At 38.7% G+C, this 15,359-nt stretch overlaps 1 protein-coding gene across 2 annotated transcripts in view; it reads left to right on the top strand.

Moving 5' to 3' along the window:
* Positions 1-15,359, top strand: part of CALCRL (calcitonin receptor like receptor) — a 63,683-nt gene that overhangs the window by 31,816 nt on the left and 16,508 nt on the right. For both annotated transcript variants that reach the window (XM_085065967.1, XM_085065966.1), the window contains exons 2-8: positions 1,226-1,325; positions 2,335-2,479; positions 3,934-4,044; positions 4,959-5,071; positions 7,459-7,550; positions 12,713-12,839; positions 14,230-14,383. In XM_085065967.1, coding sequence (XP_084922093.1) covers positions 1,275-1,325; positions 2,335-2,479; positions 3,934-4,044; positions 4,959-5,071; positions 7,459-7,550; positions 12,713-12,839; positions 14,230-14,383 — 793 coding nt within the window. In that variant the 5' untranslated portion in view covers positions 1,226-1,274. The remainder of the gene's footprint in view (positions 1-1,225; positions 1,326-2,334; positions 2,480-3,933; positions 4,045-4,958; positions 5,072-7,458; positions 7,551-12,712; positions 12,840-14,229; positions 14,384-15,359) is intronic.

Genomic DNA, 15,359 nt, shown 5'->3' with positions numbered 1-15,359 from the left:
GTCATCGCCCAGTCTCTCACAGCACATCACTGCTGGATAAGAAACTTCCAAAGATGAGAGCAAGTGTGGTCAGAGGGGGAATGTGGCTTGGGTCAGGACACAAGGTTTGTGTGTTTGAGCACTCATAGCCCTCTGCATTCGCTGGCAGAGAAGTCTCTGAGCTGTGTGAGAGCTCTTCGGGTATGTGAGGTTTGTGTCTTAAATCACGGTGTGAGAGTTGGAGTGAATTACTCTGTACCAGGGACCAAAACTCACACTCAGGTTATTGCCTTTATTTTAGCTGAGAATAGCTTCAGTAATGCTACTGCAGTGAGATACTTGGGGTTTTGAAATCTGGTTTATTTGTAATAAACTGAGTACAGGCAGGTCTTTTTCCATGATGCAATCAGAAGAAAAGCTCTTACCTCAGTACCAGGCTGAGCTTTGTGACCTTCTCAGGATACTTCAGGGCACAGTGAAATATTAAAAGACAAATTTCTTTGATGTTTTGCTACTGTTTGAGGCAGCTGTCACAGCAGGGTTAGACTAGATAGATGGTCTACGTGCTTCATAAATAATTGTGTATGTTTTATGCTTTGGGTGTATTTTTCACTTCAATAATCAATCCCAAGAAGAGTGTGACCTGTAAGGTGGTCATAGCTGGCTTGGTTAGTTGGGTTTCCTTCAAATAACAGATAAAGAAACGAGAGCTACTGCAGAAACTATTTTACAGCTCACAATTAATTCTTGCATTGCCACTGTCATCCTTGCAAAGCTGTAAGCTCAGGATGAAGTGGCTGCTTAATAGATCAGTTATTTCAGAAATGGCCAAATGAAATACCAGGTGGCATGAAGACAATGGGAAATAATTTTGTGTTTGTGAAAGTCTGAGTCTTCTTTAAGTTTGCTGTGGTTGCCCAAAGGCAGAGTGCCATTTGTATCTCGGGGCTCTTTGCTGTGGGGTGTGTGACTGAGACAAACCCTCTGAAGGTGTGGTTGAGGCAGTGGAGGTGGCAGTGCAGGAAAAATGCTGCTGGAGTTCACTGCTGAGGAGCTGAGTGCCTTGTTTTGACACCACACTGAGCATCTCTGTGTATTTCACATGGCATCACTGTCCATTAGTCAGTAAAAATGGAGAGGACCTCCATTGATTTGTTTTAATTCAGAAAGAAAATATGAAGTCTTTGATCACTTTTGGCTTCCATTAATTGCTAAATTTCATTCTCTTTTTTTTTTGCTATTGCAGTTTGAGTTCATTCAGCTACAACATAAATTTCACTTCACCACATATAAAAATGACAAAAATCTGGATCACAGTTTTGCTGCTCTTCTTATCGGTTACTATGGTGAGTCTAATGAATTTTTAAAATCACTTCCAGTTTTAACAGCCCTGTAAAGAGTACCATAGAAATTATTAATAGGGAAACGCAGAAAGAACTAATCTTATGTTCAAATGTAGCTTCTGCACAACAGGATCTTTATCTACCTTCTGTTGTTCTTTGAATTCCTTTGGCAAGGGAACAGAAATAGTATTTACCTCTGCTGAATCCAGCATATTCTCTGCTCAGAAAAGTAGCAGTGGACAAGTGAGAGAAGCAGTACCCTGCAGACCCCAGGAAGAGCAGGAGACATCTAACTGAGATTCAGAGAACATCCTCAGAAATTTTAATTTCATCCCTTGTATGACGGTGGTACAGAATTTCTGTCTGCAGCTTTGTTTTTCTGTGAAGCTTAGTAGCTTCTCATAAAATATTTAATTACTATTAAAAATGCACTTAAGAGGTTCAGGCTTTGGTCAAGATTAACTTTCCTAAGATTTTTTTAATTTTTAATTTTAATGACTATTGAAGTGGAAGTCTTGTCTTTTGAATACCATTTGCTATTCTGAGGGTTGACTTTATGGTTCACCAGACTACAGAGAAACCAAACAGCTCTGGACAAGCCAAATGCTTCAGTGCATGAAAATATGGAAAGAATTTTTTCTTAAAGGATCATTTTGGACCTGACTGAAATGTCTTTTATATTAAATTTTGATATATTTCACTATATTACAAAAGCCGTTCATATGCCTCTGACTGTCTTAGTGCTTTCTATGTACGTTGCCATTATTATTTACAAATCTTGCCAGTTATTACTCTACTCCCCCATGCTCATTCAGGAGACATTTGTCAAGATTAAGTAGTAAGAATTGCTAAATTAATCAGAAAAACACAAAATCATATTGTCAGCAATAAGATTTGAAGATCACTCTCTTTCAGTAAAATAATATTTAAAAGTCTATTTAGAAGGATTGGTGTTGAAAAAGTTTGTTGGAGCTTGTATGTGGTTTGCTAAAAGAAATCTTTTTCCTTTTAGTTTTTTGCCACTGCCACACCATCTGAGGGGCATCAGAACACAACTGTAGACTTTGCCCAGCTGAGTGTTACACGGAATAAAATCATGACAGCACAGTATGAGTGCTACCAGAAGATTATGCAAGACCCTGTTCGCCAGCATAACGGTAGAGATTGTTTTCTCGTGAGGTTTTACTAAAGCAAGTGGTCATCAGATGTAATTACAGTCATTCAGGATCTTTTAGTTATATGAATTTCTTGTCTTACTCGCAATTATTTTTCAGGTTGTAACAATGTTTGCCCAATTTTGTATAAACATCATGTGGGGATGCATGAAGTAATATACTATATTATCTGCCCATAGCACGATTTATGTAACACAAAGCTTTTCTTCTTGATGAAAGAAGAAAATGTTAACTTAAATAGGAACTAATTATCTTACTAGCTTATTTGATTTCATGCTCTTGTAATATCTCTGTCTGCCTGGTCACATCTCCCTTTAAAAATTGTAAGTATTTCAATCCACCCAGTTTCCCTGCTCTGAGGGTTGTTGACAGTGTCATTATTACTTTTCCTGGTAAGTCACTCAGAGCTGACCCCAGCGACTCCACCTGCTGCTGTATTGACGTGGTAACTTCTGGAAATACTGAATGGCTTTTGAGACAAGGAGAGGTAATTACGTTCTTTTACAAAGAGCTTTTGCTCTTCTGAAATGATTCTTTGGAGGAACTGAATGCCTGGAGGTCAGAAATGGATACAAGTATGGGCAGTGTAAGCTTGTGCCCAGCTTGGGGCTTCACAGCTTCAGAAAGATCTGGACAAATCGGAAAATCTTCAGATGAGGAGGAATTACATGACGTTTGAAAACTGCAGCCTTTGAGATGGGGACATTATGAAGTCTTTAAAAGAAAACTGAAGTGAGATAATAAAAACATCTTCAAATTTGCAGAGATGGTCAGTCATTCTGTGTGCCTTTTGGGAAGAAGTTGTTTATTAAACGCCAGCTCATTCTCCAGGGAGGTTTATTTTAGATGTTGAAATGTGTGTGAGCAATGAGGCACTGGAACAGGCTCTTGAGGGACACTGCATTCCCTGTTCCTGGGGCACTTAGGGAAGTGTTTGGCCACAGTGACTGCTGCAGGGTCAGCTCAGCCTGGGCAGAGGAGCTGTGGCTGCCTCCCAGCCAGGCTTTCTCATGGCCTCTGGGATGCCACGATGTTACCAGGGAACGAGCAAGCATAGGTACAGGCTTGGTGTATATCCAAAATAGAAATAAATTCAGTAAAACCATCTTTGGAAGCATGAGGTTCTTTGCTAAGGTACGTTATTGAGTATGAATCAATTGGGGTTTTTGCCCACTGTGTTCTGGATCTGAGATTTGTAAACTGTAGGTGTGGGCTGTTTCAAGGTGAATGAGAAAAGATTTTTAAACCTGTTTACAGAAATGTATGTATAAGGAACTGTCTCTGTTAAGGGAAGTTTAATCATGTACTGCTAAATCTCATTTTTCTATTTTGTTTTCCTCCTTGCTGCAAACCTACTTCACCCAGTGCTCCATCTGACCTTTGAAAGAATATATAAATAAGAGTTATTTTATTGCCAGTTCTCCATTTGCTTGCAGGCTCGTTCTGTAACAGGACGTGGGATGGCTGGCTGTGCTGGAGTGACGTTCGTGCTGGAAGCGTGTCGGTGCAGCGCTGTCCTGACTACTTTCAGGATTTCAACCCCTCAGGTACGTGTGCATTGACTTCTACACCAGGGTATTTGTCACTGAAATTATGGTCTTGGGGCCTTCATCTCTCGTTTGCCTCACTCAAGTAATTAATGCTCCGGGATTTAAAACACTCAAGACCCATTATTTTCATTTTCCTTTTATCACATAGAAAACTGACAAGTTATTTGTTTTCTTTTCTGAACTATGTCCTTGAGAGATTCTGTAGATTAGGGAGTAGGAAGTGAAGTTAAATCACACTTTTTTTGTCTTAGTGATGAGCTTTTCTGACAGACAAGCAGAAATACAACTTACTCTTTTACCTCAGTTTAACAGTTGAAGTTGACAGAGAGTTTCTCCCACTTGGAATCATTTCCTCTTTCTATGGGCTAAGCTTTGTGAGCATGTGGAAAATGTCATGGATTTCTAGTCTTGTCTCTTTCTGTGATTTTATATTTCTCATGGTCTTTTCATGCCTCTTTATAGTTGATGATTTTCCAGTTTGGTTCTTGAGCAATTTTTCTATTTACCTTTTCCCACTTGTCCAATACTAATTTATAGTGGTAGGATGTCAGACTTCAGTTTACATCTTGGATGTTAATCAAGCCATTTATATATTCTTGTCACTTCATCTGGTAGTTCTGTAACAGTTAGTTCAATGTGTTTTGATACTTAATGGATTGGAGAAGGAAAATCTATTTGTTTTCTTAAGGAAAATCACATCATCGGTTGCCCTTGCCAAGCAAAAGCAACGGCCTCAAGTTTCTCAGAATTCATAGTAACAAGCAAAGTCTCTCTAGTCATATTAATAAAGCTGTCATTTGTTTGCCAATCTTTATTAAACACTTGGCATCAGGAAATAGAATTTCAGTGCTGACTATTGTATTTTTCTTTCACTTTTCTTCTTTTGTTATTCTGTCAACTTTCGATTGCAGAAAAAGTTACGAAGATCTGCGATTCAAAGGGGAATTGGTTTAGGCACCCAGAAAGCAACAGGACGTGGACAAACTATACCCAGTGCAATATCTACACACATGAAAAAGTGAAGGTAGGAGAGGAATGAATGCATGGTACCAGTGTCAAGAAACTGATCTGCAAATCTTTACAAGTTTCTGAACTCAAAAGGCAGCAGAGCTGATGCAACAATGCTTGGAATAGTTTTCTAACTATCAAAAGTAGGCTCTGTGCACACACTTACCTGTGTGGGTCTGTGTATAGCTGTTTTTATAGACTTCAGTTTATCTTGAAGATACCCATCCATATAAAAGATTTAGAAAAAGAAAAAAATCTCTAAATGACCTCTTCAAGATACTTCGTGATATATGAGGATACAATGGAGAAAATTGCATATTTTGCCTCAGTCCCCAACTGTAGGTCCACTAATACTCCTTATGTTTATGAAACATGCAGTCATGGAGAGAAGCAGTAAATTGAAACTGTAAATTCCCAAGAACGAGGAATATAAACCACTGATCAGGACAGGCTGTAAATTAATTTGGACCTCATGTTGAGGGGCTCAATAATAGCAGAAATTTCTTGTGTCAAGAAATCTGAAGTGAAATACAGTTTCTAACTGCCTGCAGCATTGCTGTTGCATGCCTTGGGGTATTTGCCTAAAAACCATATTGAGCAAAAGATGGTTACAGACGATAATAAGGCACTTCATTATTGCTTTTTCTCAAATCATGAAACTTTGAGTTTGTTAGTGGCAGTTTAATTCTAGTCGCAGAATTTCTGTAAGGATGTTATTCAGAAAGGAGATGATCTGTGAAGATCCTTCTTTATGAATATGAGGTAGTTTTCCTCAGGCTGTTTTGCCAGCCTGTTTCAGCTCTGTCACAAATCTGAAGCCATTGTTGAAATGGAATAACAGCTCCAAAGCAAGCCTTGCTGCTTGCTGCAGTGCTCTGTGTTATTATACTCCGCAGCATTATCTCTTCGCTCTGCGGGGAAGGCAGGTTAGATACTGCACAGTAACTGTGGCTGTTGTGCATTGTTCAGTTCTTTTTACTGCCCTCAGCAGCTGCTCCTGCTGTACCACTGCTGTACCACTACGTTGCTGTATCACCAATTTTGTGACTAAAATTTGTTCTAAATCGTGGGGAAATCTCTAAATCCTTAAAATGCACTTCAGCCTAGATTGGGCCCTGAGTGAGGTGGTGATTTGGGCCTGTCATAGAAAGGCTCTTATCATTTATACATCTCAAATGTTAGCATTTTGGGGTAATGCTTCATTTTTCTCACTTCCAAATATTTCATTTTCCCAATTTCACAATAAGTTTTGCTTATACCTATTGTGTTGCTGTTTGTTTGGTTTTTTTTAAAGGAAGTTGTTATCTCATTTTTAAAAATAATTATAATTTGAAAATTTCTAGCACATATAAAGAGCTACCCTTGTGTTATCTTACAACCTACTTAAAACTTTTCCTGCAATTTTTTTATATTATCTCAAAAGTCAGTGATAGCAAGCTGCAATTATTCTGTCCTAACATTGGCATAACAAGTTCAGGGGATCCAGAGAGTTTGCAGTGAGTGAGCATTTGGGTGTGTGCTCTCACTCTCCCTGTGGAACCCAGACAGTTGTGCTTTGTTATGAGAGTATAAGATTCAAGCTGAAAATCCTCATTTCCTTATGTGCCAAATTATAATCTTGTCTTTAATGCGACAAGAGGTTTTTGCAAGGCAGATTCCGTGACTGAAAGCAAAGGTTTGTTACTTTTTAATATAATTTATTAATGATTTTATTAATTAAATATTAGCTCCAACAATTAACAGGAATATGAGCTTATTCCAAATATTAATTCACCAGTTCCTTTTTTTTACATTTCATATCTTCCCAGATTTTCATAATTCCATAATTGGCTGTAGGCTTGTTTAACAAGACTGTTTAGTCTTCACTGTTTTTGAGTAATTGTTAATTTTTTTTCATGCTCTTCCTTAAATGCTGAATAAAAACTGGATTCACAGTACTGTAATCACAGCTTGCTTTGAAGGAAGTATCTTTAAATGCTGAGAAAAAAACATTCTGTGGGGAAAAAAATACATAAATTCATATAGGAAGCACATGTTTTACTTAGGAGTTGTGTTAGCAGAGGAATCAAGCCTCAGACAGCAATGCAGCCAGTGCAGGAGCTTAGTCAGATTTATATGAATACCCAGAAAAAATAGCAGGGTTTATTGGGAACTTGGTGTTTTAACTGGTAAGAGGCAAATTCTAGTGATGACTTCAGTTTGCTGTGTTCCCAACAAAGAGAGGTTTTAGCAGGATGTTGTTTGGCAGGATTCTGGACTTACTCCATCATTACCTGAAATGTTTTGGGGTTTTTTTTTTCTTATTAGTGTTACAGTCACTTTAACTGCTGGAGAGCTGTAAAAATGTGTCCTTTATCAGCACTAGCTCTGTGTGAATCACTTGGCTTTGCTCTTGTGTTGCAGACTGCTCTGAACTTGTATTATTTGGCCATCATTGGACACGGACTTTCGATTGCATCACTCTTGATTTCTCTTGGCATATTCTTCTATTTTAAGTAAGTATATTTAAAATCCTTTATCAGATACCACTGGCTGCCACAATCCTAGTTTCAGCACTTAGAAACACCAGCCATCCAAATGAAATTACATGGAGCAAGATGGTGAAGAAAGCCAGTATACAGGTTTGGCATTGGATATGATATTGTAACAAAAATGGAGGTTTCTTTTCGCAGAAATCTAAAATCAATAACCTGCAAACAAAAAACTGTAAAATATATTGAAAATAGGAAATGGGAAAGTGTTTGTTCATTTTGGGTTTGTGATGTTCGGGTATTTGTAGTGATAAATTACAGTGTTGATATTAGGAATTGAACTTAATGATCCTTGTGGGTCACTTCCAAGTCAGGATGTTCTGTGATTCCATGTCATGCCAAACACCAGCTGAACTAAAGAGCAAGCGGAAACCAAAATAGAGATGACATTTGATAGGTACAGTAACATCCCAAAGTAGGTACCCACAAAATACAGCTGTAAGCAAAGTAAGGTGAAGAGCTACTGTAGAAATGGGAATAATAAAAATAATCCCACTTTTTGACTCACAGTATTGTGTATGATAGGTGTGTCATGTGCTGACTAACAGTTATTGTATCACCTTCTTGAGAGGAAGTTTAAACAGTGTTATCACCACTGTCACAATAGCCCATGATCTAATACACAGGCCTTTTAAAATTAGTCTTATTACTTTATATTGTGTGAAGTTTCTTTCCTTCCCCATGAAGGACTCTTTTTCCTTTTGCTTTAAGAAGTTGCTGAGGCTTAGTGAAAAGGTAAAACCAGGATTGCTGCCCCATGAGCAGAGCTGAGAGAGACAAGTTATTCCTCTGCCAGCTGCTGCAGTGTGAGCTCCCCATGTCAGCTGGCTCTGGTTTAATCATTTCTGCTGCATCCCTCCTTGGCAGTGCACAGCTGCTCCTTGGACTCACCTGCTCCTACCATGTACTCTCTGCCTCTCCATCATCCTTCTCTTCCTGGCATTTAAATAGGAGTAGCACATAGCCATTGCCAGTGTATCTGCTTTTCTCATGCTGTGGGCTTTGATTAGGTGCAGGCAGCTGGTAGCTGATAAAAAACAGTTCTCCTTTTTAGTCCCTTCTGGCTGAAAGGAGAGCTTCCAGTTTAGCTGTGCATTATTTCCCCAGGCGTCCACAACATTTCTGCAAATCCCCAACAAAAAGGAATGTTTCAGCTTTGTAGCCTCTTTTTGAAGAGGCTACTGGATTTTGAAATCCAGTGTTCAAGATGATATTTCAGCTTTTTCTGATCTCTTGTAATAAGAAAAACCCATATAATTGTTTTTCAATCACTTTTTTTTTGTATGACCTGTAAAAACAATGCTTCCCCTTTCCAAATTCACTTTCCTGCCACAAACTGAATGTGTGAAATGGCTCCGAGTCCTTATAAGAAACTTAATTTTGCTTAAAGAAGGTCTAATCTGTTGCAATAAATGTCACAAAGTTTGGCAGACTAAATATCTAATGTGACAGGAAAAAGGCTTTAACACAGGGGAAAAGAAAAAGATTTGGAATAGGATGTGATGTTGTAAGTTCACAGAGAGTCAAGCATGATTTTTTCTATACTATCATATGAAACCCAAGGTAATTTCCTCTTGGCTTGTGGCACTTAGTGCAAAAGCAGGTGATGTGCTTTGCTGCCATCCCATGACATACATGTCATGTTTGTCTAACCATCCAGGGATTTGCTTTGCTGGTAGCAGGATCATCCTGCCTCAAAGAACTGCATGGAATGAATCCAGACCCACAAACCACATTTTCTAGACTGTGGTTATGTTGGGATATAAAAGGAAATTACAAAATTTAAAGGAAGCTAAAAGAAAGTCCTTTGCAAGCTGTTCTCTTGGGATGCACAGTTCCTCTAAAGTATTTTTAGAAGCTGAAGGGTATTTAAGGACCTAGATTAATACCAGGATGTATTATGTATCGGCTAAAGCTTGGATAATTATTCATAGCTTCAACAGGTGGACTTTTTTTTTTTTTTTTTGCTATTGTGGGGGATGTCTTTGAATTTGTCATTTCCAAAAAATCTATTTTGTAAGTTGACTGACAGTTTCCAGACAACTTTTGTTAGATTACCAATAGTTAGAATACCTTTAGATCTGACTAGAAATTTGGAACTTTTCCCCCACTGAAAAAGGGCTTTTTTTCTTTCCCTCCCCTAAAATATCAACTGTTTGGGATTTGGATTACTTTTTAGAACTAAAATTTTTCTGCATTTTATGTTTGCATTTTAAATTTTGTTTTTTCTTCAGAAAATTGTCTCATTGAAAATATTATCTAGCTTGTCACTTGTGCTCCCCGAGTGCATTGGAGTTTTGTTTTAACAGCATGAAATGGGTCATAAACTTAGAACTCTGAAGTTCGCTGAAAACTCATCTGTGAGGCATAAAGAAACTTCTTGCAGTGTCTCTGCCTTCTCATTCTGTTAAACACTTTAGACCGTACATGGGTTTAAAATGTTAAAATAGCGGTATGGTTTTCACAAAAAAAGAAAACAAGACAAGAGAATATTTAAAAAGCAGTGATTTAGGATAAAGGGGAGCTGTAGTTTCAAAGATGCCCCCCCAACAAAAATCAAAGCAGAAAAAAACCCCCTAAAACTGCACCTGATCTAAAGGAGTTGTTGATCAAGTGTCATGTCAAATCCCATGACAGCTTGCAGAGAGGAGAGCAGCACTGTGATAAAGAGAAGGTGGGCAAACCACTGACTATGGGATTGTTATGGAGACAGGAGCTTCCTAAGTCACTTTAAGTTAATGTCACCTGAACAGATAATTCCCCTTAGATGCTCACGTGGATCTCACTGGCTGAGTTTTGCAGTATTGAAATACCTTAAAAACTTGGATCTCAAACCCGCTTAGGGGCTTTTGAAAATGTCACCCTTTTTTCTGTTGGATAAATTAATTTTCCCCTAATGCCCAAGGCATACAGGAGTCAAAATGGGAAGGGAAATAGATAATTTAGTAGGAAGTCTGGTTTTATTTCACTACATATGGTTTAATCGAGGAGTTGGTCATTCAAATATTCTTAGATCATAAACATGAGAATTAAGTGATTAAAGGATATTATGTCATTAAGAAAAACAGTCAGAAAAATGGAATATAGGAAGGATAACAGAAGAGAGAGGGTGGGGAAGCTTTGGAAAAATCCTTTTATTACCAAAAGCAATCTTAGTTTTTAACTGTCATCAGTCTTGCTTTTTGTTTCTTGTCCGGTGATCCTTTCAGTCTTTTCATGCATGGGTGGAGGTGGGTGTGGATGGGTGTGTTTGAATATTCAACAGGAACAGCTGCTGGATGACCCGGAGAGATGGCCCCATTAGCTGTACGTGCTCTTCCTTGCCTGTGTCTTGAGTCTTAACAATAAGCAGACAGAATTCCAGAGTTTTGCAGGACTTGTTTACACAAAGCCCTTTGCTGGAATTTAGCATTGTCTCTCTTTTCTTATATAAACTATACAGGGAAAAAAAAAACATATACATTTTCAAAGAACGTAAGACCCTGCATGTTATAATAATTAAATTTTATGCATTTGGGGCATTAAAACAAAAGATTAAAATAAAATCTTAAAGAGCCTAATGGACTAGATTTTATCCCGTAATTCATATGCAATCCTATTCTCTGTATCTTGGAGACATTTTCTGTTGTATTTTCTTCATCTGAATGACATGTGGCAACTGGAGTTTGCTGCAGTTCCTTGTTGAATGGCAGCACTGCTTTCCACAGGGTTTTCCTTCCCCTGTTTTCAGTGCTGTGGGCTCAGCCTGTCTCAGAGCTGGCACAGTGAGCTTAGTGCAGGGATCTGGGGGTGCTTTGTACACTGCTCTCGTGAGAGCTGCACAGGATGCAGCCAAGATCTCCCCCAGAGCCAGGCTTTTGGCTTTGTTCTTTCCTTTGGGTCACCTTGTTTGTTGTTTCATCTGTCAGCGATTTCCAATATACTTCTCCAGCCTCTGTGAATATTTCATATCTGCATTTCTCTGAAAAAGTATAAAGTTCTCCCTCCTACCCTCCTAAATTAAAAGTTAATCACCAGTGTCCCTCCTTTATCTTTTCTTCCAGGCATGCAGTTTGAAAAGGCCAGAAAACTTGATTTTTTTTCTTTCCCTTGGGTGACAGTTTAGACACATCCCCTGCTGCCCTTATGAATGAGTTTCTGATTTCTCTCAGTGAGCAGCAGTGGCATGTGTGTAAGTGGTAGATTTTCTCCTCCAGTTGGTCATTTCAAAGTGTCAATCAGCTGCACTCCACGTCTCTGGCCATTAAGTGGAGGCAGGCAGGTGTGGTTACAGAGCATGGACTGCAGCAGAGCCTTCAGTTGCTGCTTTCTCCAAAGCAACCCAAGAGTTCGCTGAAGCACTTGAATGAGAAGCAGTCCTGCCTCTTGGAATACACTGAGTTAGACGTGCTTCCTCTAGGATGGCAGAAAAACAGAAAGGTGCTGCACATATGTTTAGCACTGTTACATATTGTTGAACCTCTGTTTTTGTTTTTTTTGTTAAATCCTTCCAAAGGTATTTTCTCTTTAATTTTGTTGCAAGATTAAAAGCAAACCTTAGAAATGAACACAAATGCAGTTATTTAGATATTTTAAAATTGTATCCTATAAACTGTTTATAACTTAGTTATACACAAAAGTCAGGGTGAGATCTGCGTTATTTTGCTTATTTAGATATTTCTCTGACTTTAGGCTGAAGGAAGAAAATTGACAAGGATATGAGTAAAAGGGAATTCTCAAAAGATCTAAACAGATCTGGGTAAATGGAAATAGGGGAAGACAGCTTCATCAGGCTCAGGTGTGATAGTTAATTGGGAAATTCTTCAGGTACTAACCAAAAAAAAGATGTAAATCTTCTGAAAATTATTATCAGCATACAAATCATTTTCAGCTGGCCATGCCAAAGCAGGTCCTGCACTGTAAACATATGGGAACTAAATGTATTTGCTTTCTTCATGTTGGTGTTTAAGCAAAGGTGGTACCTTTTTTGTGTCCTTGTATTAAATTTGCTCTGGACCCAGAGAAAGGGTTGATGTAAGACTTGTGAGTAAAATCAAGAGCTCCAGCATTTCAAAATGCCAGAGTTGTCCCCAAGTACACATAGTTGTCCTCCCATGTACTCATTTGTTCTTGTTTCTTTTTTCTAGGAGCTTGAGTTGCCAAAGGATTACCCTGCATAAAAATCTGTTTTTCTCTTTTGTTTGCAACTCTGTTGTAACAATAATTTCACTGACAGCAGTTGCCAACAACCAGGAATTAGTTGCAACTAACCCAGTAAGTGAAAGTATATCTGACAGCCTTGTTTATTGGTATGTGAATAACTTCAGCAGCACAGAAGAGATGGGAGCTGAGCAGCTGATGAAATGTTGTGTACAGCGAGGTGAAAGCCTGCAGAGTGCTGTGTCCATGTGATGTAGCACAGCAGATGTCCCTCGGTGCTTGGGACATTGCACATTCGAGGTTGTGAAACAGGAAAAGTGCTCAGAGAGACTGAGCTGAGCTGCTCTTCCCAGCTCCACAGAGTCGCTTTTGCAGTGAAACAGCTGCAAGGGAGCCCATTCTAGATGATGTCAGGGGGGCTGACAGCTGAATTCACCAAGGAAGGGATGTTTTGCAAGGTATTTTGGATCTGTCAGCTATTCTCTTATGGCTTTAACTTAGCCATCTTCAGTTGGAATAATTTATTTTTGCAACACAAGAGCCTAAAGATGAAATACATAAACAAATCCCTAGCTCTGACCTTATTGTTATTTAGATAGGGAAGATAAATTTTAATTCTGTGAAAGTTAGGGTGAAACTCCTGATGTTGAATCCAATAAAAAGGTAATTTCTTTCTCCTGTAGAAGCAGTTATCAATGTGCTGGCAAACATACTTGAGATAGCTGCTAATAATCATCATCAAGTGAGTTAGGTAGCAGAAAATGGTAAAACAATATTGGGGTTTGATTTGTTTTAAGCCAAGTGGTAGAAATAGAACAATCAAACAGGCAGCAATGTTGGATGAAGGAAAAAAAAGGATTTAATGTGACCAGATCTGCAAGTTAACTGCTGCTCCTTTTTGATAACCTCACATTTTCGACTTCACAATAAATTATGATATAGCATTTAAATTGTGGAATATATTTTGAATTAAGCTAAATATAAATATATGCCAGGTTCCCCCAGAACCTACTGCAAACTCTTGGTCCCTAGGTGATTAGGTTAAAGTTGGAAGTATTGTAAACATTTTAAAAACATAAATTGTTCTCTGGAGTACTTCTATCTTGTGATGGGTAAAACTGAGAGGGGATTACCCACATCCAGGTAAATTTCTTCTGTGGTTCCTATCACATAATTTAAGGATTTGGAATGGTTAAGTGTGGCAAGGTTTGCAAAATAAGGCAGAATATGATTACAGCTTTCTACCACACTTGAGGATCTCAGGGTCCTCATGTGTGAATAATAAAAAGTAGACTTGGTTAACTTTTATGTCACCATAAAGTATGGGAGTGTAATGCCATGAAAATTCTATTTTAGAAAGTAAATAAATATGTAATTTTAGTGGAAAACCGAATAAACGTTACCTCAAGTGATGGTTTTTTTCCACCTTGCAAATAAAACTCTGAGCTTTCTGCAGATCAAAAATTGTATTATAGATATTATACTGTTGCTTTTTCCCCTGCAGGTTAGTTGCAAAGTGTCACAGTTCATTTACCTGTACCTGATGGGTTGCAACTACTTTTGGATGCTGTGTGAAGGCATTTACCTGCACACTCTTATTGTGGTGGCTGTTTTTGCTGAGAAGCAGCACTTGATGTGGTATTACCTTCTTGGCTGGGGTATGTGATTTCACACTGTGTGTTTTCAGGTCAATGCAGCCTCTTCCTCCTTCACACATCTGTACCTTTGCCTCTCTGAGCTGTAGCTTTGGGTGCCGATGGCACACCCTGGTTCTTTGTCTGGGGTGTTCTAACAAGCTTAGAAATATGAATGTAGGAAGTGGTGTGTACCTCTGCTGAGAGAGAGAGATTATGCATTTCTGGAGTCAGGAAGTGACTCCTCCTTTGTATGGAGAAAATAGTCTCCTATAAAAAAGACCTTAAGAAGTAATTATTCATTGTTCCTCCTCTCCAAGATGTTTATTCAGGAATGAGTGTTTGTTTTCAGAGAAGTCTCGCCATGCCTAGGGTGGAAGGTCAGAACTGAGTTAGAGATGACTGAGGATTTATTTTTCCAGCAGTTCCATTTGACCTGTATTGTTCACAAAGCAACACAGAATAGCTGTAACTGCAGATCTCAAGTAGTATCGGTATCAAAACTAACAAGCCAAGCCTGGTCACTTCAGATAAGGCACCAGAGCTCATTCACAAAGTAAAAGTGAAGGCTCTCTGCAGCCTCAGTGTCTTGGCACACTCAGTTCTAATGGGACTTGGTACCTGGTACTAGACTTGGTCACTCTGTCCTGCTGCAGGCACAGCTGAGATGTGGCTGGAAGGGCACAGGCACTCAGCAGCTCCTGAAGCTCAGGCAGCACTAGAGTGTCAAGGGCCCCAGATAACTAATTTGCTTGTTCTATTAAAATTTTTTCATTTAGCTTGATTTCATGAGTCCAATTTCAAAGTTGTTTTCTCAATACCCAGCAAGGTATTGATACTTTGTCCTCATACCAGTGAGAACATGATCAACACTGACCATACTGTTAAAGCTTAGGTCATGTATGCAGTCACCATTTTAGTATTACCTACCTGTTTGGTGTTACTGCAGATTGCAGCCTGAAAAGCAGGTGTGTCAGTGAAGATCAGCTGTTGCATTCTA

The sequence above is a fragment of the Lichenostomus cassidix genome, chromosome 7 (assembly GCF_008360975.1).
Source record: "Lichenostomus cassidix isolate B80296 chromosome 7, HeHo_3.0, whole genome shotgun sequence".
NCBI classification, from domain to species: Eukaryota; Metazoa; Chordata; class Aves; order Passeriformes; family Meliphagidae; genus Lichenostomus; species Lichenostomus cassidix.
The sequence above is the reverse complement of the archived record's forward strand: the minus strand, read 5'-3'. Positions and strand labels throughout refer to the sequence as shown.